Genomic DNA, 27,258 nt, shown 5'->3' with positions numbered 1-27,258 from the left:
ATAAGCTTCATCTTGGGCTAGTCTAATTGCTACTTCCATGCACCTGGCATTTATATGACTATTTTTAAAACTCAAAATGGGGATCAGTAGGTAGTTTGGACATTGAAGAAGTGAGAGGCCAACAAAACAACCTGCTAAGCAGCAACTAACACCATCATTAGATGGAACATAAAGGTGTTTGAGTTGGTTGACATATTTGTAGGAGATATGCATCATAATTTTTGTTTGTGCGCAAAGATCAAACAGAATGAAAGTAACTTAATAGTAAAACAAGGGGCACTGTCTACATGTTTATAATTTACATCATTTTTCACACACAAACACACACACACACTTTTAGATTGGTGGTGATTTGGATGGGTTATAAACTGAAGAGGAAAAAAAAGAAGCATGAAAATGCAGTGATACAATCTAAATCTGAATACAGATTTTCAGAATACAGAATTCAGATTTTAGATACAAGCATAAGCATAATATGAAGGAAGCAAATGAAGCCATTTTAAGATCTACCATGGGAAATCCTAACAGCTGATAAATGCACTTTTCAGATGAAGCAGCTGTACTGTACTTCAGTACAAACTGTGTTTTCTAACTGAAGTCTGAAGATATGTCCACATAGTAGTTTATTTTTAAAGGAGTTTTTAAAAATGGCATAGTTCAACATTAATTTTTACAAAATGAATGCACATATGATTCATCTTGTTGCAGACTGTAACACTAAACACTTGCCTAAGTTTTTCAAGGAACCATGTGGCAGTTTTAACTCAAGTAAATGCCCAAAAGAGAACTGCATCATGTTTTTACTTTCTGGTCAAAAGAGACAACATTATTATGCAAAACAACAAAACACAGCATGCAGATGTATGGTTTAAGACAGTACCTCTTCTTCTTCTTCTTTTCTTTTTTCTTCAGTTTTTCCAAGTCTTTTTTAGCTATATCAAGAATCTCAACTGTCTCTTTATCAGCTGGAAGCATTGAAGCAGAAAATGCTGAGGGACCACCAAAGTACGTTGACCTTGTTGAGGCTCTGGACAAGTTGCGCCGAAGGTTTTCATTCACCGCTTCACTTTCCAGTAGTTTGGCCCTACATACAGAAAGTTATACACAATAAAACCAAATGCAGATCGCAGTAAATATATGTTTTTTTTCTTTCAAATATTTGAAGACAGGGCAACTGTTGCATATTAAATTATTAAGGAATGTTTACTAGAATGGAGTCCTAGCATGGCAGCAGTACTTGATATACAACTATATCACAACCCTGTATTAAGTCATATTCAGGCATTTTCACAAATGATGCTTTAAGCACCTTTTTGTCTCTTTCAAGAACTATGATTTTCTACAGCAAAACAAAATCAAAACTAAAAAACCCACACATACACAAAACCAAACCAGTTCTGTGGAACCTTAAAGATCAACAAACTTATTTGGACATAAGCTTCTGTCAGATGCATGGAATGGTCTATAAAGAAAAGTGTGTTAGGTGAAACACACACACAGAGAGGAAAAACAGGTTTTGGTCAGAAGATCAACCAAAAAGAAAGAAAGAAAAAGCAAGCAACTGCAGATATGCCCAAGTCCTATGCAAAAACAAATTACTTCAAAACCAATCCTACAAACACAACCCTATTATGAATAAAGTTAATGTAAATGCATTATGTAATATAAATAGAGTAACTAACCATGTTTAATTCTAATGACATTATATTTAATTAAAATGATCTAGCGGATGCCCGGTTTCTCAAGGTCTTTAGAAATAACCTTGAGTGAAATCTAATGCTTATTAGAGCACAAGAGGGGGAGAGAGGAGTGAGTATGTACAGAAGCAATCTGCTGAACCACTGACAAAGATCTTTGCACATGTAAAGACATTGGGTTGCATCCAAACATTCCCTTCCCTCAGAGGGAGAGAATGTTTAGATGCAACCTTTTATCTTTCAAACATGAAGGCTCATAAAGCTATATAGAAGAGTTTCTACATAATGAAAACACATACGTGAGCAAAAATGATAGTATGGCATGTAAATACCTGAGATCCTCAATTTCCTTAATGTAGTTGTGAATCATATTACTGATTTCTTCATTTCCTTCTCCTTAAAAAAAATTAGAGAATATTTACAATTGGCTGAAGATTAAAATACACTTCTTCAAAATACAAACTTATTGGAATGGCAAAGGAAGCATCAACATGTCTATTGGAAAAGTGGTACCATTATTAGATAACAGAGATTAAGAAGAAAGGTAGAGAAAGAGACAGTATGAATGTGTTTACTGAAGCATTCAGGGATTACTGAGAGGAGCCAAAAGAGGAGTAGCTCATTAACACAAGAACATATGAACAGCCCTGCTGGATCAGGCCCAAGGCCTATCTAGTCCAGCATCCTGTTTCATACAGTGACTCACCAGATGCCTCTGGGAAGCCCACTGGCAAAAGCTGAGGGCATGCCCTCTCTCCTGCTGTTGCGCCCCTGCAACTGGTATTCCAAGTAGCCATTAATAGTCCTCTCCTCTATGAATTTGTCTAAGCCCCTTTTAAAGCCATCAAAGCTAGGCCATTCAAGCTAGCATACATCCAGGCCATCATGGACTGAGTTGGCTCTGTTACAGTAGCGGCCTATCAGTGCTGAACAGACCAAAAGAGCTCATACGATGGATGGCATCCAGGATCTTCAATTGTGTAGCACACTTTTAATATGGTGAATGGTGACATTAAGTGGCCAAGGACAACCCTGACAGGTGTGCATAGCAAATGCAGTGGATTAAACAATACCTGAAGTTTGAATAATGAAAGTAACAGTAGTTTCTTAAATATCTACAAGGGTGAAATCATTTTGCAGATTGCAAAAGACCAAAACACTTCTAGTCTACCCAAACCAATAGGTAATACACAATTATAATTTGATAAGCCTTTCCACTTGTGAAATATTTAGATTCAACAGTGAATAATGTCCAGGAATGGCCTTTGAGAATAACTACAATTTTCTGCCATTGGATGAACTACCTAGCTTGATCATCCTGTGACACACTGAAATTCCACACCCTAATAAATATTTCGTTACTCAAGAACACTGGTGAATATTACTTATACCTTGACAGCTAAAGGTTGAGGAAACTTGATATTATTGGTATGTGTTTAACACTTCTTTAAAATTTAAAAAAAAAAGAAAAAAAAAGGACAAAACCTGTATCTTGGAGACCTGTGTGAATTTCTTGCCTTTCACCATGACAATAAAAACAGCTTATCTGCTTTCCACCCTGCCTAGTACTCATAAACCTTAAATACCCTGTAAATGAGCTAAAGGAATTTCCTTATTACTATCCAACTAACCTATGGAGTACAGACTTGCCTCACTAACCCGTGGACGTACCATCCATGGTTTCGCGTGTCCATGGTTGGGAATTGGACATCCAACCTTGGCATATGCAGGAAGCACTCGGCTAAAAGGGGTTTAATTTCATGTATCTACGGGTCGGGGTGGCTGGAAGTCACCTCAGAGGTCATTTCCAGCTGCCATTTTCAGCATGGGAATCATTTAATGGCTTATTTGTAAAAACAAAAAACCCGCGATTTTCCAAATTTTCAGCGAGTTTTGAACAGCCTTGGACTCCTGAAGGCCTGCAGAGCCCAGTAAGGCACTTTATTTGGCCAGTTTATGCATTTGGGGGAAGGTGTTTTTTGAGGGGTAGTCTGGGAATCTAACCCACACGGTCCCATGACGCATTACCTGTGGTTTCATTAACCATAGTAATCGGTGGGAACAGAACCCCTGCAGGTAACGATAAATCATGGCTACTGATTCCTACATCAGTAGCCATGATATTCTTAAGAGTGCTTGGTTCAAAATATCCTGGTGATTACCCTAGAGATCATGTAGCATTGTAGCCAAGAGACAGCACTCCTCAGTTCTAACCTCCCTTCTTCCATAAACTCATGAAGTGGCTCTAAGGCAAGCCGCTCCCCCTCACCCCCATCTGAAATATGTGATGATAATACTTGATATGGTTGTTGTAAGGATAACAAAATGATACTTGTGAAGCACTTTCAATGCTTGTAAGTACTATATAAATGTATCCTTACTTGCATGAACCACCCAAACTGGCTTTTCATGAGCCTTTTAAGAAAACAATTAGTCTTCATTCCCCAGGGTTTAGAAGACACCTTCTACCTATTCCTGTTTCTTCATGAACAGGTAGGGGAGGAGGAGACTAGTTCTGAAACTCTTTGTTTCCAAGTTATCCACAGCTAGTTCTACAAGCCCACAAGACATGGTTGCAATGGGAATGCCACAGAAAATGGTACTATCTTGGCACACCCTCCAGACATAAAGCTTAGAAGCTCTTACATAATGAACTCATGAGGTTCATTATGATGTCTTACACCATCATTTTGCCGATACCTCTGACCTGGACAACACTTATCACTGCAATGGAGCAATGTTCAAGGATATGCACAATATGATAATACGACTTAACATACCTAACTGGTGTTTGTTAATGTTAAGGCTGAAGGAGAGACAGACAACTCACTGTCATTTTCAATGACATCACTGTAGCAACCACAATGTGTAGATGGTCTCTTAGAGTGAGGATGTAGCAATTTCACAGAAAAATAAAAACAGGATTTAACCTGTGGCTGTAAATGTATGTCATAGAAATATCAGTGTCTTTGTGCAGTTTCAAGTCTCTAATTCTAAAGAATAACTACTTCTTACAGTTCCTTCCCGAAGATTTTCATTCATGTGATAATTTCCAGTAGATATTACCTGCTCTGGCAAGAACTTGGTTGGCCTGATCACTCACAAGCTGTGTGATTCGGACTCTCAGTGCATCAATAGTCTCTTGCATGGCCTTTATCCTGACTCGCAAGTTGTTATTTTCCGTTTGTAGCATGGCATTTTCATGAAACATGTCATTAATACTCTCCACACCTTCCTCATCAATTATCCTTTTACCCTAGAAGAAAATATAATTATTTCTCTCACCTGCCAAGGACTAATAATAAATGAACCCTAAAGCAATAATCCATTTAGTATTTCAGTTAGTTCCTAAAACAAGCCATAATTCCTTTGGAATATGCAGCTGCATTGAAATAATGCTTCATACTGCTGTTCTTTTTACTTTGCCAACAAAAGTCACTGATAAAAATTGTTTCAAGAGATGTGCTCCAAAAGGCTGGCGGGGGCAAACCAACAGAGACCCCCCCACCAGCCGCGACAGCACCTCCCGAGGCTGCTGCCAAACCCAGCAGTAAGTTTTTTAAAAACTTACCGTCCGGGGAGTTCGGCTCAACCTCAGGCATGTCAAGAGATCAAGTACCAATTGTACATGTTACATTACTTGTGTCCCCTCAGTTATCAATATCCCCAAATTATTGGCTTTTATACAGCCCCACCACATGTTGACAAAGTGTTCTGTGTAAGAAACTGCATTTAGAAAGGGGAGTATGGAGATGCTTGGGTTCATGTATAGAGATCTCTGGTTCCTAGCCAAGTTCATTTCAATCTGATGGCAATAGAAACCATACATATGCTGTGGTAATTTTGCGTATGTTTTATGTATAGCACTTTCATGTGTAAAATTCTTTACAATTGTCACCCACCACCATCCACATAGTACAAAACACAAAGAAAGAAGCCTAGCTCCCTCAGGTTCAAATCCATTATATAAACAGGTTGCTCACCTGTAACTATTGATCTGGAAGTGATCTGTTGCAGTCATAAGAGTGGGTTCTTTGCCTGCATGGGACCATTTGAGCAGAGTTGACTAGCTCCTTGAAGCTCTTAGCCCCGTGGTGTGCATGTGGCGTGCTTCCTCAGTTTGGGCAGGCTAGTGTTTTCTCCTCAGTTCATGAAGGAGCGACATTTGGATCGTATGGAACCAGTCCACAGTTCAACAAGTTAAGTAGTATTCCAAGTTCTATAAACATACATTTTGTCCCTTCGCATACTGCAGCGGGGGCAGCAGGAGGGTCTTATGATTGTAACAGATCATTTCCAGATCAATAGTTACAGGTGAGCAAACTGTTTATCTGGATCATGATCCATTGCACTCATAAGAGTGGGTGACTAACAAGCTGTCAGACTGGACATGGGTGTAATATGCTAAGGTAAGACCCTTTTCAGCATATTGCTCCCGAAATTGGCCTGAGTTGCAGAGCAAAGGTTCAAGGCAGAGTGTTTAACAAAGATATGCTCAGAGGACCAGGTTGCTGCAGTACAGATGTCCTCGAACTTAATGCCAGCCATATGAGTGGCAGAGGTAGTGTACACCTCAGTAGAGCAAGCCTGTAAGGTCTTTGTGGGCTCCACTTTTTGATGTCTGTATGTCAGGAAGATGAGTTCCACAATTAAGTGAGATAGTCTTTGTCTAGAAATCTGACAACCTTTCACTTTGTCCTTTTAACCCGCAAAAAGAGGTTTTGTGTTCCTATAGAGCTTGGTCAACTAGAACAGGAGCGCACACCTCACATCCAAGGAATGCAGGGAATGCTCTAGAGCTGTAATGGGATTGTGGAGAAAGTAGGTAAGATGATGTCTCTGTTTATGTGGAAGTCTGTATCCACTTTTGCTCTAAACTCAGGGTCCAAGCAAAGCACTATCTTGTCCTCATGAAATTTGGCATAGGGGACATCAATGTGGAGGGCATTTAGATCGCTGACCCATCAAGCTGACGTAATGGCTAACAAAAAGTCTGTCTTTAGAGTCACAAGTTTAGGAAGGGCCATTGCCATGGGCTCACAAGGAGGCTCCATTAGAGCAGAAAGAACAAAGGATAGACTTGATTGTTCAGCAGGCCGCCGGATAGATGGGTAGAGGTTGTTCAGACCTTTTGTTTTGTTTTGTTTTGTTATTTATTTGATTGAAGGAATCTTTTGGAGTCTGGATGTGTGAAAACCGTCTTTCCATCCCATCCAGGATGACGAGCAGAAATAGCATCAGGTGAACTTTGATGGAAACATTGGCCAGTCCCTGTTGCTTCAGGTTTGTGAGATAGAGCAAGACTTGGCAAGAAGTAGCAGAACTGCGACTCTGTGCAAACAACCTAAATCACTTCCACTTGCTGTTATAGTTGATGCGAGTGGATTTTTTCCTGTCGTTGAGGAGAATATCATTCAAAAGCGTATCCTCCAGGCAGTCACGTTGAATGTTTTTCGATTGGGATGGCAGACCCTTCCATCCTCCTGTGTTAGAAGATCCTTGCATTGAGGTAGATGCCTGTGGAGGCCCTTCGACAGTCTGAGTGCCTGATGAAACCATGGCTGCCAGGGTCACCACGGAGCAATCAATAAACAATCTGCAAACTCTTGCAGGATTTTTGACAGAACTCTGTTCAACAGGGGGTAAGGAGGAAAGATATATAGCAACCTTCGACCCCAGTTGAATTGGAAGGCATCCCCCTTGGAGTTGCAGCTGATGCCAGCCCTTGATCTGTGACGTTAACTGATCTGGAAATGCAAACAAGCTGAATTGGGTGTTTGGGTATCGAAACATCATCCTCTCTCAGTGACATGACCTGGATTGACATAGAGACCCCGGGGGCTGGTTGTAATGTAACCTGAGTTGACATTGAGACCATAGTTGTGGGTGGTTTAGGTATTCCGGCAGAGGAATCACTTGAGTGGCTATGGGCACCATCAAAACCGACAACTGGTGATGGGCCTTCCAGAATGTATACTCTTGATAATCCTACGGAGGTCCAGGGAAGGGGAGGTGCATCTATGAAACATCTCCCCAACTGCCTCCATGCACCAAGCCCCGTGTGGCAACATAGTCCTTTGGGTCCTTCCATGGATGTGGGCTGGCAGCCTGCATCGACTGGAAAAGCTGGAAAGCTGAGGGTGGAGAGTAAGTGGAGAGGCGAGCCTGAGAGGGAGAAATTCCTTGAATCCTTGGTATCAAGAGCGCTGTCCCGTCTTCCTCAGCGTTGAGACCGTGGCTAAGGAAGCCATAAAAGGTCTATGCCGGTGGAGTGCTCTCAGTGGAGTCCAGCATATTTAAGAAGCATCAGGCATTGTCATGTCCTAAGCCAGCCTCTAGACCATTATCCTTGGCATCGATGTTGAAAGAGATGGGGAAGATGTAGTGTAGAGTGATTGCCACGCCAATATTGGCTGGAGAAGGAGATTGTCCTGGCATTGTAGCAGGTGACAAGGAGTGCTCACCGTGTCGAATAGTCAAGGTCGAGGGCAGTGCCAATGTGGAGGGCATTGAGTCATGGGCATGGAAGAGTCAAGTTGCACAACCTTCTGTTTAGACTGTCAAGAAGGAGAAGCCATCGGTGTTGACTGGAAAGTCATTGGAGAAGGTGTAGCTCTGGAGGGAGCAACAGTTTCACATCCAGTTTTTGTACTCTTTATTCAAAGCTTTTTGGAAGGCATCAGACTCTTGATGCCTAGACTTGTGTCGTTTACGATGGGTCGAGCCAGAGGGTGGCTTTGTCACTTTAAACGAGTCAGAGGAAGACGCTGTAGCAGTTTGTGTCAAGCTTTTAGACTTCGCTACGGCAGGTCCCGACACTGACTTCCACACCGAGATCAGTGTCAACTTCGATACCGTACCAGATGTCAAAGGTACAGGAGTGCCAGCCATAGATCTAGGTATTGGCATGCCGGGAAGTAGCATGTCATCATAAAGGGCAGCCCACAGATGAAGGGCTCTATTTTTTCTGGTTTGATAGGAGAACGTAAGGCATATCTTACAAGTGGAGGTGTTATGTTCCTCTCCTAAAGTAGACAAAGATCATGGTCATCCACTGACCACAGCTGAGGGGAGTTTGGCACTGCAACAGAAACATTTAAAAGTCTTTTTCTTATCCATAGCCATGGGGAATAATAGAAAATATTCAAATCATAATGTCCATTCCAAGCCCAAGCTTAGTAAAGCTGTCTAGTAGTCCGTTCGAATAAAATGTAAATGTTGAGAAAGAATAGTCTGGTCCAGTCTGAGTCAGATGATAAAGTATAATTAAGATAATTTCTATTGTGTTTCTACAGAAACTCTTCTAATCAGAGGAGCTCACTGTCCAAGATGCCAACACAATGTGGTCAGAAACGAACTGAGGAGAAAATGCTAGCCCGCCACACTGAGGAAGCATGCCACATGCAGGGCCCGGGGCTAACTGCTTTGAGGAGCTAGTCAATTCTGCCCAAATGGTCCCATGCAGGCAGAGAACCCAATCTTATGAGTGCAACGGATCACAATCCAGATCTACTGGACTATTGTATCTACTAGCAGTATGGGTGTTAAAAATTCCACAGCCACAGATCTAGCAATCTCTTTGTACTCACAGATTGCTATGTTCATGTAGAATTCTTGTATAAACAATGGGCTCTCCTAATTATGACATCTCATATTTTGCATCCCTGCCTCATGCACAGAGCTACTCCTGAAATTTAAGTCAATAAAGGGAGGCTGCACATGCAGCACCTCTGTGGGGTGCCTTGGAGCAACTGAGTTCAGACTAAGCTGCTTATTTTGAATGCTGTGGCTAAATTTAGACTTAGTATACCAGCTATCATACATTTGCATTTAGGATGGCTTTGAATATGCACTTTGGGACTTTTCTTTCCTTGGTGCAAGGTAGAATCTCCATACAAGGTACATGATGAAACAAAATACCATGGCCATTCACCAACACACTTCCATTTATACCACAGCAAAAGCAGTAAGGCCACTCTGAATCATGTTGGCAAACAAATGCGTGGTTTGAGGCAGTTGTGTGTTTCTGTGTTGGGGAGCACAGCATGAGGGAGGAAGAAAAAACCTGGACCCCAAAAGCCATCCTCTGTGAAATTCTTTGCAGTTAACCAAACTAATGGCTAAATGCCATTGATGTAAACATTTATAGCAAGGTTCAACGAATGTTACCGTTTTGTATTCCATGAGTTCCATCTGAAGCCGAGTAATCTCACTTCGCAGTGCATTAATTTGCTGGCTAGCCCTGTCCTGATTAACCATCACCTTGTTCTTAATGTTCCGTGCCCTATTTGCATACTTTAAAGTGTTCAGAGTTTCCATGAAGTCTCTGTCAGAAGGGCTTACACATGCTATCATGACTGTTTGGCTGCAGGTTAAAGAAAAAGTTTTATCAATCAGGACAATAAAATGAAATAAAATGAAATGAGAACAATGTTGTGTGTCAGTCACTGCTAAATACAACACAAAACACAATGCTTAGTAGGTTTCCTATGAGATAAAGACTAGTAGTTTTGATTTCCCTCCCACCACAGAGAACTTGGATATAAAAATATATATTCAGAAATTATCTCTCTCCATACTAAAAAAATCCACACAAAGGACAAAAAACCCTAAACCCCCACCTTTTTATTAAAAGAAATCATTATATGGAAGTTGCATTGTACTACATGGCTTTCTAAAAGGAATAATGCTGAACAGAGCTGCTTTAAAAAAAAATCAAAAGTATATCAGCTGATGAGTTCTGCCGCAGGCTAAAAATGGAGGGTGGGGGGAGCTTGTCTACTTTTGTTTCCTTGTAAAAGCTGCTGGTGGGCAGCTGCAACCCATAACACAACTCTGAAGATCTATGCACATATTTGACCATTTCCAAAGAAAGGTATATTAATTAGTGGCTCCAAGCAGTCAAGAGGTTATAATTAGCAAAATACCCATATAGCAATTAAGTGCATTCTTATGTCTTTTGTTCTCACACAAATTAACAGAAGTATGTTACTCTGTGTTTTAGGATATGCTGATCATTAACATTTTGTCCAAGTTTAAGTGTGAATTACATAGTATCCAAGAGACAATCCATAATTACACGTAAACACACCACTTTGTGGAATTAGTTAACATGATGTTTCCCAGCACCTTTCATTGTTCCCACTCACATTTCTACTCTTCTTCCTGCTTTTACAACACTTTGGCATTCCCAGATCAACCTTTTTTGCTTACACAGCAGTAGATTTTGTGCACAGTGCTGCAAATAACTTTTGTGACCTTTCCTAAAAACCTTCCACCCTCTCTTTGAGCAAAGTAATAATTACAGTCCAACTACAGCAGGAATGAAAATTCTTACCCATTGATAGTTTAACACAACTATGTGCACACCTTGTTCCAAACTATAATTTCTAAAATTAAAATATCTTCTTGTCTCGTACTTTCTTTATTCCAATTGGTACATCTGAGGTTTATGTTACACCACTGCTGTTCGATTCAAAGCTAAATACATGCATTGATAAGAGATACACTGAAGTAGCAGATTCCTTTAGTATTCTCCACAGTCATTTACACTACTGAACTGGAAAGCCATATATGAAAAGCAGCTTGTCTTTTCAGCAGTACATGCAGCTGCAGTGGAAAACAAAGAAATCTCCAGTTTCACTCATGTGGTTCACCAGCATACACAAACAGCTTCACTCAACTGCAGCCGATATATTTAGCATTCTGAATGATGTGAACTGTGCAACAGAGGAGCATGAAAAAAAAGGAAGATAGTACTGAAGAGATTGCCACAGACAAATGCCTGCTATAAAATTGTTAGTTCTGCTGTAGAAGTCAAATCACATAAAAACAAAAATTCAGCCAACGTACAGATACAAATCATTTGACTCAGCCTTTTACTAGGCTTACTATATCAAGTGAAATTATGATACCTAGACTAGATGGCATTGCTTTGAAAAGCCCCTTACTAGAAAGTATACACAGCTTTAATTATTAACCCATAATCTCTCAAAGGGATGAAGTATTCCTTTACGAAAGCTGTAATTGCTTGTTTTTATTATGGGAATTTTCTGTTCTCGTAAGAGTTTTTTACATCATGGATATAAAAAAAAAAGTGACTATTTTTGGGACCATGTCATTTCCCAGATGCAGATTAAAAAGATGAACTGTGCCATAGTTCATAGTTCAAAGAAAGAAATATTATTTTAGATCAACACACACAAAAATCCATGGTGGATTATAATGTTTAACTTTCTAATATGTTTCCGCTTTTAAAATACAGCAATGAGATCAAAGTTATTTTTATACTTCTTTCAAACATTTATTTCCCCCATACCTGTTTCCTCCAAGAGAATCTTGCAACAGTCGCGTTAATTTTGAATCTCTGTATGGTACATGGGTTGCCTTCTTACTTTTGTCTCCCAGCGCACTTATTACATTGCCCAATGCCAACTGTAAAAAAATGCCACAATATACAAAACATGCATTAAGAAATGTTAAATTGTCCACAAAAACTAGTTCATGAAAACAAGTATCAAGGAAAAGAGCCTTAGCTCAGTGGCAGAGCATATTCTTTGCATGGAGAAAGTCCTATCCCTGGCATCTCCAGGTAGTGTTGAGAAAGACCTTAGCTTGACACCCTGGAGAGTTGCTATCACTTAGAAAAGACAATACTGCACTAGATGGCTCAAAGGTCTTACACACTATAAGACAGTTTCCCATGTACAAATAAGTGCTAACCAGTGTTCCCTCTAACAGAGATTCCCAGATGTTATTTCATTCATTCATTCATTCGATTTCTATACTGCCCTTCCAAAAAATGGCTCAGGTTGGTTTACGCAGAGAAATAATAAATAAATAAGATGGATCCCTGTCCCCAAAGGACTCACAATCTAAAAAGAAACATAAGACAGACACCAGCAACAGTCACTGGAAGTACTATGCTGGGGGTAGATAGGGCCAGTTACACTCCCCCTGCTAAATAAAGAGAATCACCACATTAAAAAGTACCTCTTTGCCAAGTTAGCATGGGTACCAGGGTTAGCAGGGTTGTTCACTTCAACTCCCAGCATCCTCAGCTGCAGTGGCCTTTGGCTGGGCATTATGAGAACATCTGTCTACAACATCTGGGAATTCCTGTTAGAGGGAACACTGGTACTAACAAAAACACACACACTATTGTTAGAGGTTGGATTCACAAAAGTTATAAGCATGTACTGGAGAGAACACCACACTCAGCAGAACTTCACCTTGTTCTTATGCAGCAATTATTCTCAGTGATGGAGAGACAAGCCACTGTTTGGTTTTAGAAGTAGAACTTTGGTTGCTTATCTGTAACTGTGGTTCTTCTGGTGGTCATCTGTTCATTCACACAGATGGGCTTCAGCTGGAAAATGAAGGCCTAGTCGGGAGTTTTACAAGCTCCCTCTTTCTCACTCCTGATTGGCCATCCTTCCCCTCCAGTACCTATAAGGTCAGCTGACCACCTCAACCTCTTCAGTTAAGGAGGCTGCTGCAGAAGGTATGCTCTGCAGCAGGGAGGATGGGTGTGTGTGAGAATGGACAGATGGCCACCAGAAGAACCACAGTTACAGGGAAGCAACCTAAGTTATTCTGGGTGGTCTCTGACCATCACCGAGATGGGTGCATCGCAAGCTTTCATCACTGCAGGCTGGGCAGCAGAGATACTCAAGATAAAGGTAGGTTATGGTAATCGGGAAAAGATAGACTGCAAGACTGTACGTCCAAAGGCAGCAACTCTCCTGGCTCTCAAGTCTAAGGCATAATGTTTAATGAAGGAGGATGGGGTAGCCCACATAGCAGCTCGGCAGATGGAGTCCAAGGGCAGTCTTCTGTCAAAGGCTGTAGAAGTCGCTAGAGCATGAGCTGAATGTGCCTTAATAGAAGAGTGGGGGTAGCGCCCCCGCCAATTCGTACACCAGTGTGATGGTGTGAACAATCCAGTTAGAAATTGATTGCAAGGAGGCCTGAAGACCCTTATTAGGCTCTCCGTAAGTTAAGAACAGAGACTGAGAGTTCCTGAATGATGAAGTCCTTGTGAAATAGAAGGCTAGAACTCTGCGGACATCAAGGGTGTGCCAGCACCTCTCCTCTTCAGAGGATGGATTTGGGGAAAAGATTGGTAAGGTGATCAGCTGAGACCTATGAAAAACTGAAACTACTTTTGAAGTTAGGTGATATCTGGGCACAGGGTGACCTTGTCAGGGTGAAAGTTCAGGTAGGGAGTATCTCACCAAAGAGCACAGAGATCATCGCCACTAGGAAAACTGTTTTGAAGGTAAGCAGGCATGTATCACTAGTGGCCATTGGTCCAATAGGCTTTCCCATCAAGCAGTTGAGAACCAACGGGAGGTCCCATGCTGGGGAGATTGAGGGACAATCCGGGTAAAAATGGGTCAGGCCTTTCAAGAAACACTTCATTTCTGGGAGTGTGAACAAGGAGGAGCAGTCAAGATTAGACCAGAATGCTGTTAGGTGAATTCTTTCAGAACTCATACAAAGGCCTGATTTCTTAAGATCTAGAAGGTAAGACAGAATTAAGGGTATTGGAGCCACAGATGGTTCATGGACATTGTGGCAGAGGTGAGCTGTGTAAGCCATGTCCATTTCACCCGGTAAGAATTGAGGGTAGATAGTTTTCTGAACGCATAGAAGACAGCTACAACATCAGGTGTCCAGGTGGGAGGATTCTCCAGGCCGTCAGATGTAGGGAAGCAACATCTGAATGCAGCAATGTTCCTTGATGCTGAGTCAGGAGGTCCAAGTAGGATGCTTTTAGTAGGTAGATGGTGGAAGGTTCCCTGGGATAGGTGGAAGAGGCAAGGGAACTAATGGCATCTCAGCCACCAAGGTGTTATCAGAATACAATGTGATCTGTCTTTTCATATTTTCTGCAGGACTCAAGGAATGAGAGGTATTGGCAGAAACAGATAAATGAATGGAATGTTCCACTGGAGTGTGAAGGTGTCTTCCAATGAGCCTAGGCCCAACTCCACCCTCTGCAGAAAAGGTTGCACTGATTATTTTCAGGGCTTGCAAAGAGATACAGTTGTGCGGTTCCCCACAGCCTGAAGATTCTGCGGAGTGTACTGGGGTTCAGCTTCCACTCATGAGAGGAGAAAAGCATCCTACTGAGGCAGTCCACCTGGATGTTCTTGTGCCCCTGAATGTGGATCTCAAACAGATAGGTGCGATGGTGCAGGGCCCAGTCCCATACTAGCAGGCTCCAGCCTCACCCTAGAAGCTGGAGTAGAATCCGGGATCCTGATGGCTTATGTAGGCTTTTATGGTTGTATTGACCATCATGATTTGTATGTGACAGCCACAGATAATGGGATGAAAGCCCTTCAGCGTTTTGAACACTGCTAAGAGTTCCAAGTAATTTATCTGATGGGCAGCTTCTTTAGGTTGCCATCTGCCATTTATTTGGAGGTCCTTGAGATGGGCACGCCATCCAGTGTCCAATGGGGCCATCCAGTGTCCAAACCTGAGGACCCGGTGGGTTGAATGGTGAGGAACCGGATAGATTGGTACAAGAAGTCCACCAGAGGAGGCACTGGTGAACCCAATACGGAATGTGAAGAAGTCTTGTTAAGAGTCTCTTTGAGGATCGAAGATGTCCAGGAACCAACTCTGAAGCAGCTGTATATGAAGGCGGACAAGAAGCAAGGCAGCCGTGATGGATGCCATAAGGCCCAAAATGGGTGGCACGAACTTTGCCTGGTGCAGGGAGCGCTCCCGTAGGAAAGCCGCCAAGGTTCTGATATGTGTTATGCGATCCGGCAGAAGAGAAATGGCAGCACTGGTAGAATTGAAAATGATCCCCAGAAATTTTATGATGCAGGTGGGACTTTTTGAAGTTGACTCAGAGCCCCAAGCATTGGAGTAAGCTGAGAGAAGTGGCAAGATGGGTGTGCAAGGTGGACTGGGACTGCACAACCAGGAGCCAGTCATCCAAAAATGGGAAGATTTGAACACCTTGCTCCTGAGGGTAACTGATTACTATTGACATAACTTTGTGTAGACCCTTGGTACTGAGGAGAGGCCAAAGGGCATGGCCTTGAATTGAAACTTCTGGGAACTGACCTGAAAGCAAAGATACTTTCGGTGTTGCGGGCGGATTGTGACGTGGTAGTATGTGTCCTCCAAGTCTATGGAGCTGAACCACATTCCTTTGGACAATATGGGGAGGATCTCTAAGACAATGAGCATCCAAAAACGCTTGTAGGAAGAGCCCCTGGAAAAGAGAGAACATGGTACCCAAAAGTGCCTGTTGTATTCGGGGTTCCCTGAAGAAGAGGATGACCAGCTCATGGATTGGGCCGTCATACGGAGGTATCATCTCTCCAAGGTAAGATCAGTCTTGGCCCAAAGAGGGCCTGCCCTTCAAAGGACAAATCTTCAATTCTTGTTCTAGCTTCTAGGGTGAGGCCGAAGAAGGAGTACAGCCATGCATGCCTTCTCAAGGCCACTGAGTTGGCCATGGATTGGGCTGCAGAGTCAGTGACATGACCAGAAATATGGAGAAGCTGCTTGCTGAGGTGGGAAGCCTCCCATTGCAAGATTAGTACTACATCTTTGTGGTCAGAAGACAAGGAGTCAAGAAGTGGTGAAAGCTTCTTCCACAGGAGATGATTATAACATGACATGCAGGCCTGGTACTTGGCAATTTTTAGCAGTAAAGAAGTGGTAGAATAGAGGCGCCTGCTGATGAAGTCCAGCTTCTTGCCCTCCCTGCCAATGGGGGCAGACAAGGTGCGGTTGTGGGACCTAGCCTGAGCTGCTTCCATCACAACTGAGTTTAGCATTGAGTGATTCTGGAGGTAGGGGCAATCCACCAGCTGAACCTTCTCAATTGAGTAAAAGTTTTCAACTTTTTTTAGACAGAGTGATTGAAGATAGTTTCTCCCAACAGGAGCGGATGATATCCAACAAGGCTGTGTTCAAAGGAACAGATACAGAAGAGTGCTCGTCAGCATCAATGAGGATGAAAATTGGATTGGAAGAGGGCTTGACCAGGTCCTGAACCTGAAGACTTAGGGCATCAGCCATCTGGGAAACCTGCTCAGTAAAGAAGTGAAGGTCTTCCTATGGAGATGGAGGCTTTCGGTCCTCAACCTAATCGGATGGCATAGAGCCAGTGGCTACTGCAGGTGCATCTAAATCAGGGCTGCTCAATTTTGGCCCTCCTGCAGATGTTGGCCTACAACTCCCATTATGCTTGGATATTGGCCACTGTGGCTAGGGATTATGAGAGTTGTAGTCCAAAAACAGCTGGGGTGCCTAAGTTGAGCAGGCCTGGTCTAAACTGTCTGTCTGAATCCTGTATCTGAGTCAGAGTCTGAAGACTGGAGGATGTGAGCAGGAGTAGCAATCTGGAGAACAAGAGGAGGGTGAATAGGCATCCCCAAAGAGCCCAACATTATAGTGGGCATGAGGAGAGTGATAGAATCAGTTCCAAGAGGAAACATTAGCCGTCCTGCTAGGAGCTGAGAAGGGGGGGGGCTTCCCCCTCTGAGAGCAGGGAGTCTTGGCCAATGGGAGAAATGGAGCTCCCAGAAGCTGTGCCCGGTGGTGGAGAGAAGACCCGAGTCGGAAAAGGGCTGCAGCTCCTTGTAGCAGACTCAGCTGGGACCGACTGCACCAATATCAAGAACATTGGGGCCAAGAAGGCACTTGGGGTAGCAGGGACATTCTTCTCCCTGTATGTGTGAGGCCAGGGAGGAGTGTGTGGCACAGTATCAGCCATCGCAGCATTTGGCCATGGCGAGGGATCCTGGGCTCTCTTATGCTCTTGATGTTAGAGCATGTAATGATGCTGTATTTGGCAGGAGTGTCCTGCAATCGATTTTCAGTTGAGCTGCTTGTCCTGAAATAAATTCTTGGTTGTTTACCTGTTGCCTCTGTGTTTTTCCCTCCTCCTTGGGTGCTTGCTTGTTATGCGCCCATGTGTAGAAGACAGAGAACACGTCAAAGAACTACAGGTTACTCACCTGTAACGTTGGTTCTTCTAGTGCTCATCTGTACTTCTACACGCACTCCCGTCCTCCCTGCAAGGGTTGCTGAAGCTTGACTCTGTGATTGAGGGGATGAGGAGTGGCACAGCTGCATATAGCAGTTGGGAGTGAGGTTCCTGCCCAAAGCAGGAGAAATCGAGCTTGTTAGATTCTGACATGGTCCCTGCACAGGTGCATAGCCCATATGTGTAAAAGACAGAGACAGCATCGAAGAAGCAGAATACACTATGAAAGAAACTCTCCAACTAGCCTGTTTCTCTGTGAAAAACTGAGGAGGTTGGGGTATTCAGCTGACCTTATAAGTACTGGAGGAGAGGGGTGGCCAATCAGGAGTGAGGAAGAGGAAGCTTGTAAAACTCCTGACTAGGCCTTTGCTTTCCAGCTGAAGCCCATCTGTGATGGATAGAGACCATCCAGAACAACTTGCCTATTTGCACAACTGAATCTAGCAAAGATTCAGCTTACACATACTGTTCCCTCCCACATATGCACAGTCCTTCTTGGGATCCTGAGGAGGCTCACTTAATCAGAAATCATCTCTTGAATATCTTTCAAGGTTGCTTGAAAGCAAAACAATGAACTACAAGAAGCCTGAGAAGATTTTTGCTCTGATTCCCCACTGCATGGTCCAGCTGATCTCAAACAAAATGCAAGGTTCAAAGTTGTAGAATATTTTGCACAGTGTGTATAGCAGTAAGAGAGTAGGACTGAGAGGTAAAAGTGCTATGCCATTGGCTTTAACAGAGTTTTCAATTCCAGAAAAATGAGGGCAGGACTAGGCTACATGGCAAATATAAAATAATAACTTCTACTGAAAATATACTGAAATCTAAACAAAATTAATTCTATGAATATACACAGAATTTGTATTGTATTGTATTTCCTACATACATAGGAACCGTACATTCGTTCTAGGAAACATACCCTAGATGGCTCTCCATTCAATTATTTCCTAATATACATCTTTATTATACTGCAGTTAAATAGAACTAATTTAAACATTTAGTTATATGTTTGACCAACAGCAGCAACACGTTTCTCAAAGCCTGCTTGTGACACTTTAACTCTGGGCAAAATGTTGGTGATGGAGTCTGGCTCTACCTTCTATCCTACAGTAGCCTCACCCATCACCAGCCCACTGCCACAGGGAAAGAGCATAGTTTCTTAAGCAAAACACTCCAGTGTGAAACAAGACCATACATTTTATTGTTAAAGTAACTTCAGTGCTTCTAGTGTTAACTAAAAAGATATTGGTAGCTCTTCTTTTTACTCAGTGGCTGAGATAATAGCTTTGACATCTCAAATCAGTATACTTAGTCATCAGAGCAGTGAATCTAGACTTACAAGATGACAGAACACTGTTACCCTATACCAGGCCTGCACAACATAGATCTCCCAGCTGTTTTTGAACTACGACTCCCATAATCCCCAGCCACAGTGGCCAATAGCCAGGGATTATGGGGGCTATAGGTCAACATCTGCAGGAGGGCCGAAGCTGAGCAGCCCTGCTCTATACCATACCACTCAAAGAATCCCCCATAAGGGAGATGCAGTCTTCTTATGGTTCCCTTTTACTACTTGCATTATTAAAATATTCCATTCCTCGTTTTAGTTTCTCCCAGTGGTGCAAAACTTTTATTTTCCACTCTCCATCTAGGACTACGCAGTCTAGCTAGAAGAAAATGGGAAGACTCCTGTTTTCTAATTCTCACAATCATCATCAATTGTTAATGGTATTCTATTTTAATAATGTTTGCATTCTTGATAAAAAAAGCTCCAAGGAAAAGGTCTATGATCCTGGGCCAAGTTCACATAATCTACCCAACCGGCATTTGTAAAATAGAAAAGTGTGGGGGGAGCCTAAGCCTGTAAAAATAGATTAATAAAAAACCTCTCCCTGAATGCAGAACAATGAACCCAAAGAGATATTCAGATAGTTGCCTGGAAAACACATTTGGTATTAAAGATAGCAATTGTGGAATTCAGATTCTACTACCTTCCAAAGATAACTTGGGGCCACGGCAGATTTAATGCAAGCCAAATTTAATGCAAGCCAGTGCAAACAATGCAATTAGCAAGCACGCCTCCCTCCAGCTCCTCTCCTCTGAAGCTCAAACTCTAATTTCCATTAACTAAGGTTGAGCATTTTCTCTGTTGACAATAAAGCTAACCAGAGCTTGCTCCCAGACTAGGATTTGAAATGATCATTTGAAGGTGGCTGCAAGTCTTGCTGTGCAGTTAATCCTGATTTACATTAATCTAGTTTAAAATGATTATAATAATTCCTAAAGCAACAGCTAACCTAATAAATAATAACTGCATTTCCATCATATAGTAGCTCCGAAACAGTATGAATGCAATATCCTACTCAAGGATGTGTCAGAACTTGTTGGTCCTTCTACTGCAATCATTAGTCCTGTGTAAAGTCTCTCTGCCTCAGGGATTCCTGAAGATCAAAAACATGGTTATTGGCAGGGTAGCACAAGAACTTAAACTTACTAGTCCACAATTGATGGAAATGCCTTCTTTTGCCCTCTCTCCAGTAGCTCCTGTACGTTTTAACCTTTCAGATCCTGCCAGATCCACAAAGTGAAACTTAGCGGTAAGGGTTTCAAACTCATTTAGCTGAGGTGACTCCGATATTATTCTGTTATCCATCATGTTGTCCTGTAGTAAAGGGGAAAAAACTATAATGCTACATAATGAAAAATGCTGACCACAAATATCCCTTAGCCCTGGTTTAAGCCATGTTGCACTAGGTAACACATAAAGTGGACTTTGCCATACACTAACAGGAGGTCACTTAAATGCCCATTACTTTACCAGCTGAAACTCTCTTAATCTCTGCTTTCACTTTTATTTCTTGTTACCTTCTTAAATAGACAGTAAAGAGGGAAACAAAGTCTTAGCACCTTGAATGTTAGCAATGTCTCAGGTTATCCTGTTGCAGACAGGATATTTGACTAGAAGAGCCATCAGTCTGAAAAGAACAAATTTTCATTTCCTCCCAAGTAGGACAAAGAAAAAAAGGAGAATTCGGAAAAGATAAAATTACATCCAGAAAGGCTATAACTAAATGCTACCTCTGCACCTCTTTCTGAGCAGACCTGATTATGTCATCTTCACCCTTACTAAATTCAGCAACTGAAGTGTTGACTTGTATAAAATCTCTAATTTCCCTGAACAGCTGCAATACCATCTCCTGTGGCCATCAATCAATGTGAAAGGCACCTATAACTCAGCTACAGTTTTAAACTGGTGACCTTCTGCATGCCTGGTTAGGCAAGTCTTTTCTCAAGGTTCACAATAAAAATTACAATGAAACAGTACACTAATTACATATTTTAAGTGGTACACAATATTCCATTACTTTCCTCTGTAAAGACAACCAGGGACCACATTATTTTGCCCTGTTTTTCTTGAAATCCCACTACCACCACTATCATACAAGATAAAGATATTCTCTTTATCTCTATTTAAGACAAGCAAGTATCACAAAATGCCATGGAAGGAGATGCAGTGAAAAAGGAGAGAAGCACAGCAGCTTCTCTGCCTGCCCTACTCTTACTTCCTCCCAACAAGGTAAAAGGGACAAACCTAGGCAGCATCAGGGGTGTAGCAAGGTTGGAGTGGGCCCAGAGACAAGATTTTAAAATGCCCCCCCACCACTGAAGCTCAGCTCATGAAGTAAAGAAATCAGACAACTGTCTCCCCTTGCCCGTTTATAGTTACGCCCCTGGGCAGCATTAGACAGATTATTGAGAATAAAAAGCATGTCTCCTTATCCAAAGCAGCACCTTAATCTATAAACAGATGAGGGTTTTTTTTGTTTTTAAGGAGAGTTGAAGGCAGTTGAAAAGGATGCTGCTCATCCTTCATACTTTTAATCCACTGTTACCTCTGGTAAAAAAGGATTTGAATTGGACTGAATGAGAAGTTCACATTAGAAACCCCCCTGCCTCCCCCGCCCCATTCACACACCAGCCTTGTGCTCTCCTAACAGAGAGCATGGTGGGCTGTAGGGGGAAAGGAGAATCACCCAAATGTGTGTGGCAAACCAACTCACACAAGGTGATTCCACCTTGTTTGGAGTGATTTCCCACTCCCTTCCACCCCAGCCTTTTCCCAAGGGTTCCCAGCTTGTAGGGGGGTGCTATGAGGAGGAGAGCATGGAGAAGTTTCACTGCAGAAACCTTCTTCATGCAGTCCAATCCATATAGGGCTGCATATAGTCTTGCTCACTATAGGATACCTCCAGATACAGAGGGACAATGCCTCAGAATACCAGTTGCAGGACAGCAACAGCAGGAGAGGTGGCATGCCTTCATCTTCTGTGTGTGAGTTTCCCAGAGACATTTGGTGGGCCACTTAGCAGAAATAGTTTTAAATGGTAAATGTTTTGTACAACCATCAGGATAAATGCAGAAATATATATTGTACTGCAATCTGGTCTCATGATCAGAATTTTGGCATAGCTGAAACTTGTTTTTCCAGTATATTAACCAAAACATGTCCATAAATATGTCCAAAAGCACAAACACCACCACTATTTTTTGTAAATTCAGTACACTGCTATTCAAAAGGTCTTCCCTACTCATGACTACCCAGTTATCATTCAAATGCAACCTTTATATTTTAAAGCCAATTAAAACCAATATTAATATTCTCAAACATATGCTTACATGCATGACTGTGTAATAGATTTCAGAATCCAAGCAAAATCCTACTGATAAGCATGCTTATTAGTCAAAATGCAGTGTATGTGTATATATGGCCTGATGCTCATTATTACTTCTTCACTATTTCAAATAAATCTGTATGGTTAAAAATGAACTTTATGTACTTTTTATATCTAATATAAGGATTGCAATATAGTATTGAGGTGGCTATAAACCTTTTCTCACCAACCAACAAAGGATGGCTGGCCAATTATTCATCACAGCAGAAAGAAATTCAAGCATGATAGCCTTTGTTAATTTTAGGCAAAGTCATTTCCCCCAAGCACAATATGATGGAAAAGACCATAGTTTAGCATGCACATGCCTTGTATGCAGAAGGTCCCAGACTCTATCCCTGAAATCTCCAGGTAAAGCTAGGAAATATCTGTCTGAAACTCTAGAGAGTTGCTGCCAATTGTGATAGACAATACTGAGCTAAGAGCATCAATGGTCTGACTGAATAGAATGCTGCTTCCTATGTTCTTATAGTATTACTTGCCCAAGACTTGCTTTCCTTGAAGACGTCTAAAAGGTCAGGCCAATTGGCATTACACATTTGGTCACATTTAATGTATCCAAATATTTGCTCAAATATCTTTTTGGAAATACTTAAATTGGAATCTGTGATCCAGAGTGAAGGCAAAGACTCAGTCTCATAATATTCAGGGATACAGTAGTCAACTATAAGCTGGATGGGAAAGGACAATTCAACCAAGGCAACTCTGTTACTAAGGGAACGAGGTAATATGTCTAAACATGAACAGTAAGGCATTTAAATACAAACAAAGAACTAATTTGGTGGGTCCAGTATATATACAGGTATCAGACGTAGCTCTCTCAATTGCACAGGTCTCTTGCCTTATGCTAGCAGTATAGGAAGTGACTACAGTGCTTCTTTTTTCTGGGATGGGACATCCTGGGCCACACAGCATCTTCTGCACCAGCTTTGCTCCAGTTCCCAGAACAACAAGATGGGAGGACCTCCAATATAATCATCCTATACGGGAAGGATCAGCACTGCAATGGCTCCCATACCATGGGAAGAGAGCCGGTCTTGAGGTAGCAAGCATGACTTGTCCCCCTACCTAAGCAGGGCCCACCCTGGTTGCATTTCAATGTGAGACCACATGTGAGCACTGTAAGATATTCCCCTCAGGGGATGGAGCTGCTCTGGGAAGAGCAGAAGGTTTTAAGTTCCCTCCCTGGCTTCTCCAAGATAGGGCTGAGAGAGATTCCTACCTGCAACCTTAGAGAAGCCACTGCTAGTCTGTGCAGACAATACTGAACTAGATAGACCAATGGTCTGACTCAGTATAGAGCAGCTTCCTATGTACCACGAGAAAGAAATATAAGAAAATGAGTTTGACTCTGCTATGATTCTGGACAACCCACCAGGTTACACAGTGCAAAGTTATTTCCAAGGCAAAAAGGTACATACTGCATCAATTGGGGGACAAACTCTAGTTTGACACAAGTGGACAGTGAAGATGGCATGCGAACGTGAGCTCTGAACATTCATCTGAGTGCTGGCAGTGGTTCGAGATAAAGCACCCAGCTTCAAACACTGCATCATCTGTATAAATGAAGAGACACATTTATAGATTATCTTTTTTAAAAGCACTTCAACCCAGTCTAAATTTTAGAAGTGTACAGTCAACACAAACACATACAATTTTCACATTTATTTTTCTGCAACAAAATCAATTTTCCTGAATTTAATTTTCTGAAACAAAAATGCACAACATTGTCTTGTGACTTTAAAGTCCATTCTTCTGGACATATGACCTTCTGCTTCAGCAACAAGCTGGGCGTTAAAAAGCTTCTGCAGAAACATCAGAGTCAAAGTTGCAACTACTTAAAGCCTTGCTAGATATCACTGTATCCAATCCTACCTCCCTCCAAAAGTTATAAGAAATATATGCCAACAGAGTGAGAATTAGTACAGTTAGAGTGCAACACAGTCTATTTCTCAACAGACACATAAACAAATGCATAACACTAATCAGGGGAAAGAAGTACTTTCTAACAGATCAATCACATAACATATCAGAACTAATGCTGGGCTTTTCCAACAGACCAGCTTCCACTGAAAAGGACTGTTAACCTTATACTGTTATGGTAAACAAAGGAATGCCAAGAGAGCATGCATTTGTATTGTCTGCCCTTCTGCTCCCTGCAACAGCTCTCTGACCTCTGAATATTTAATGCTGTGTCAGCAATAGCTAGAGAAGCAACAACTACATGAAACCATCCAGAATATACAAGGTAAGTTTTGCTGATGATCCCAAATGCTCATGACAGAAACAGGCAGTAAGCTGCCCCCATATTCAGTGCTCCTAAACATGTACAATACACCTCCTGTACAAGCTCAGAAAAGTTCAAGAGGGTTGTGCCTTCAAGTCTGGGCTACCATCTTGAATTACAACCCAACATATAAATTCTTCACATGAGCAGAACAGTTGTCAAATCCAGCTACAAATCCAGTATGGCAGGAATTATGCTCTCCACTGTGACAAAAGCCCACCCCACCCCCCGCCACCCCAAACACACACACACGTGCGCCACAGCCTGGTCAGACAGGAACAGAATTCAGACAGTTGAAATATCATTAACAACAGAAGAGACTTCTCCTTTCTAGAAATTTGGTTATCCCAAAATATTGCTAAACGTACTCTCCAATGTATCTTCTTTGCTTACTTGCTTATTTTTAATTCATTATATATCTATCATTTGTCATATTTCATACCACCTGATATGTGCATCTCTAGGTGGTATACAGAATTAAACACACAATATAGAAGAGAATAAAAACCATTTAAATTCCACAAAACAAAAACACACACAATCTAATTGCATTACATTGAAGATGGAAATAAGTGTTATTTTGTATATTACCTCTGCTTCTGTATTTACAGTCCGTGTTGTGACTCCTACTGTATATATTCCTCCTGCTGAATCTTCATGGATTTTGATATTTGATTTTTTGTTTTTTGAATCAATATCACGTGTTGTGTCAAAGAGATCAAGTACTTCTTCATTATAAAGCTGATTGAAAAGAAACCATTAACAGAGATAACATTAAAACGTACAATATAAGGCCAAAATGTTCTAAGATTAATATCATATCGAGACAGTTTCCTTAGGGTGGTTGGGTAAAATGATCATCCAGAAGACAAACTAAATTATGAAGTCTGCAGATTAGTTATACAAAACATTTCAGTACATTACAGGGGAAATAGTCTATATTAAGCTGTAATAGGTACAGAGGTGGTCAGGGGAGAGAACAGAAAATATGGGGTCTCTCGGTGTCATAATGAATGAATGGAACCAACTTTTAACTAAATCAAATCATTGGTCCATCTGTGTCAGCATAGTCTGTGCTGGCTGGCAGCAGCTCTGAAGCGTTTCAGGCTGGTGTCTCACTCAACCCTACCCTGGATATGTCAGGGATTGAACCTGAAACCTTCTGCATTTGCCACTTAACTATGGTCCTTCACCTGATCTATAACCAGTTCTGAGGACTAATCAGTTTTGCCCCTCACACTTCTTGGGCATACTGCCCATCCATACTATGCCTCAAGATTACTTTTAAATGCAGGCTGACATGACTCCATATTTCTATTATGATTTCCTGAATGTCTTCATATCTCCAACTTCCCCAAACCTATTCCTAACAAACTTGTGCAAATTTCTAACACTAGCCATTTTCAGATATTATATTACTCTAGGACAATCTATACTCTATTGTACTCTAGGACAAACTGGGTGTCTGACTGAGGTTCATGTGCTTCACACTACCCCCTTACCAAAGGGATATGAACACCACAACATAAAAGCACACATTTATTTGAATGCAAGGTAGTCCCCAACCCTGCAAGATAACGCTTACTTGAAGTATCAAGGGCAATGAAAGATCATCATCAAACACGTTATTTATGTACAGTTAGGCACTATGGCAGCGACCTTTACGATTTTTCAAGCAGGGGCCACTTGGGGAAAAACCTACAATGTGAGCACCATTTCCCATTACGTTGACCTCCACACAGTACCGCATTTGTCTCAGTGCTGGAAGGGCCCTTTGAAAAAGACAGAGCCCACTCTTAAGTGCTCTATGGGAAAGCTCTGGGAAGGGCTACATTTTTGAACACTCCATGCACACCTTCCAAAATAGTGCAGGGGCTCGAGAGGGCTCTGCTTTCCTTAAAGAAGCCTCCCACTGGGCAAAGTGCAGCGCAGCACAATGGGAATGGTTGCCTCTGTATGGTGCCAGTGGGACTGCACAGAATATTCAGCTTCAACCAAAATTTCACAGAGACCCAATATACAATCAGTAAAGGAGCTGCACTTAGAGTTGATGGGGGCTGCCACTGGTCCCTGGGCCTTATAATGATGAGCAGTGTACTACAGCTGTGGATAAATTGGTTCAAATCAGTTAGGCAGTTTACAAATTAACCCACTTGCTCCCCAGACATTCACCTGTCCACTAGCTTGAACTTGAGTGGCTAATATCACCACAAACTATGCCACTGAGATGTCACTATGTGTCCCTAACAACTGTAACCAGTTTGGTTCAAATTACTGCAGGCATTGTAAAGTGAAGTTGATGGGGACGGACACACACACAGAAAGCTGGGTGATCTCATAAGCTTACTTTCCTTAAGAAAAGTAGGCTAAAAAGGAAAACAAAAGAAAAAGATCTTAAACATTGACGTGATATAAACATAATTTGCCAAAAAGAAAAAAAAAGTGGGGGAAGAGAAAAAAAACTTCTAAAGGTATATTTCTTCAAAACATCAACAGTTTGTTAAAATTGTACCAAACTGC

General features: G+C 41.8%; 1 protein-coding gene across 8 annotated transcripts in view; it reads right to left on the bottom strand.

The window, feature by feature from the left end:
• KIF21A (kinesin family member 21A) overlaps positions 1-27,258 on the bottom strand; it is a 157,431-nt gene that overhangs the window by 74,056 nt on the left and 56,117 nt on the right. For all 8 annotated transcript variants that reach the window (XM_053253846.1, XM_053253850.1, XM_053253852.1 and 5 more), the window contains exons 4-11: positions 25,330-25,479; positions 23,873-24,007; positions 20,216-20,383; positions 12,016-12,131; positions 9,867-10,062; positions 4,764-4,953; positions 2,030-2,093; positions 881-1,084 (exon numbers count right to left, since the gene is read on the bottom strand). In XM_053253846.1, the coding sequence (XP_053109821.1) occupies positions 881-1,084; positions 2,030-2,093; positions 4,764-4,953; positions 9,867-10,062; positions 12,016-12,131; positions 20,216-20,383; positions 23,873-24,007; positions 25,330-25,479 (1,223 nt within the window). The remainder of the gene's footprint in view (positions 1-880; positions 1,085-2,029; positions 2,094-4,763; positions 4,954-9,866; positions 10,063-12,015; positions 12,132-20,215; positions 20,384-23,872; positions 24,008-25,329; positions 25,480-27,258) is intronic.

Source organism: Hemicordylus capensis, chromosome 5, assembly GCF_027244095.1.
Source record: "Hemicordylus capensis ecotype Gifberg chromosome 5, rHemCap1.1.pri, whole genome shotgun sequence".
In the NCBI taxonomy this organism is placed as follows: domain Eukaryota; kingdom Metazoa; phylum Chordata; class Lepidosauria; order Squamata; family Cordylidae; genus Hemicordylus; species Hemicordylus capensis.
This window is presented reverse-complemented; position numbering and strand designations above follow the sequence as displayed.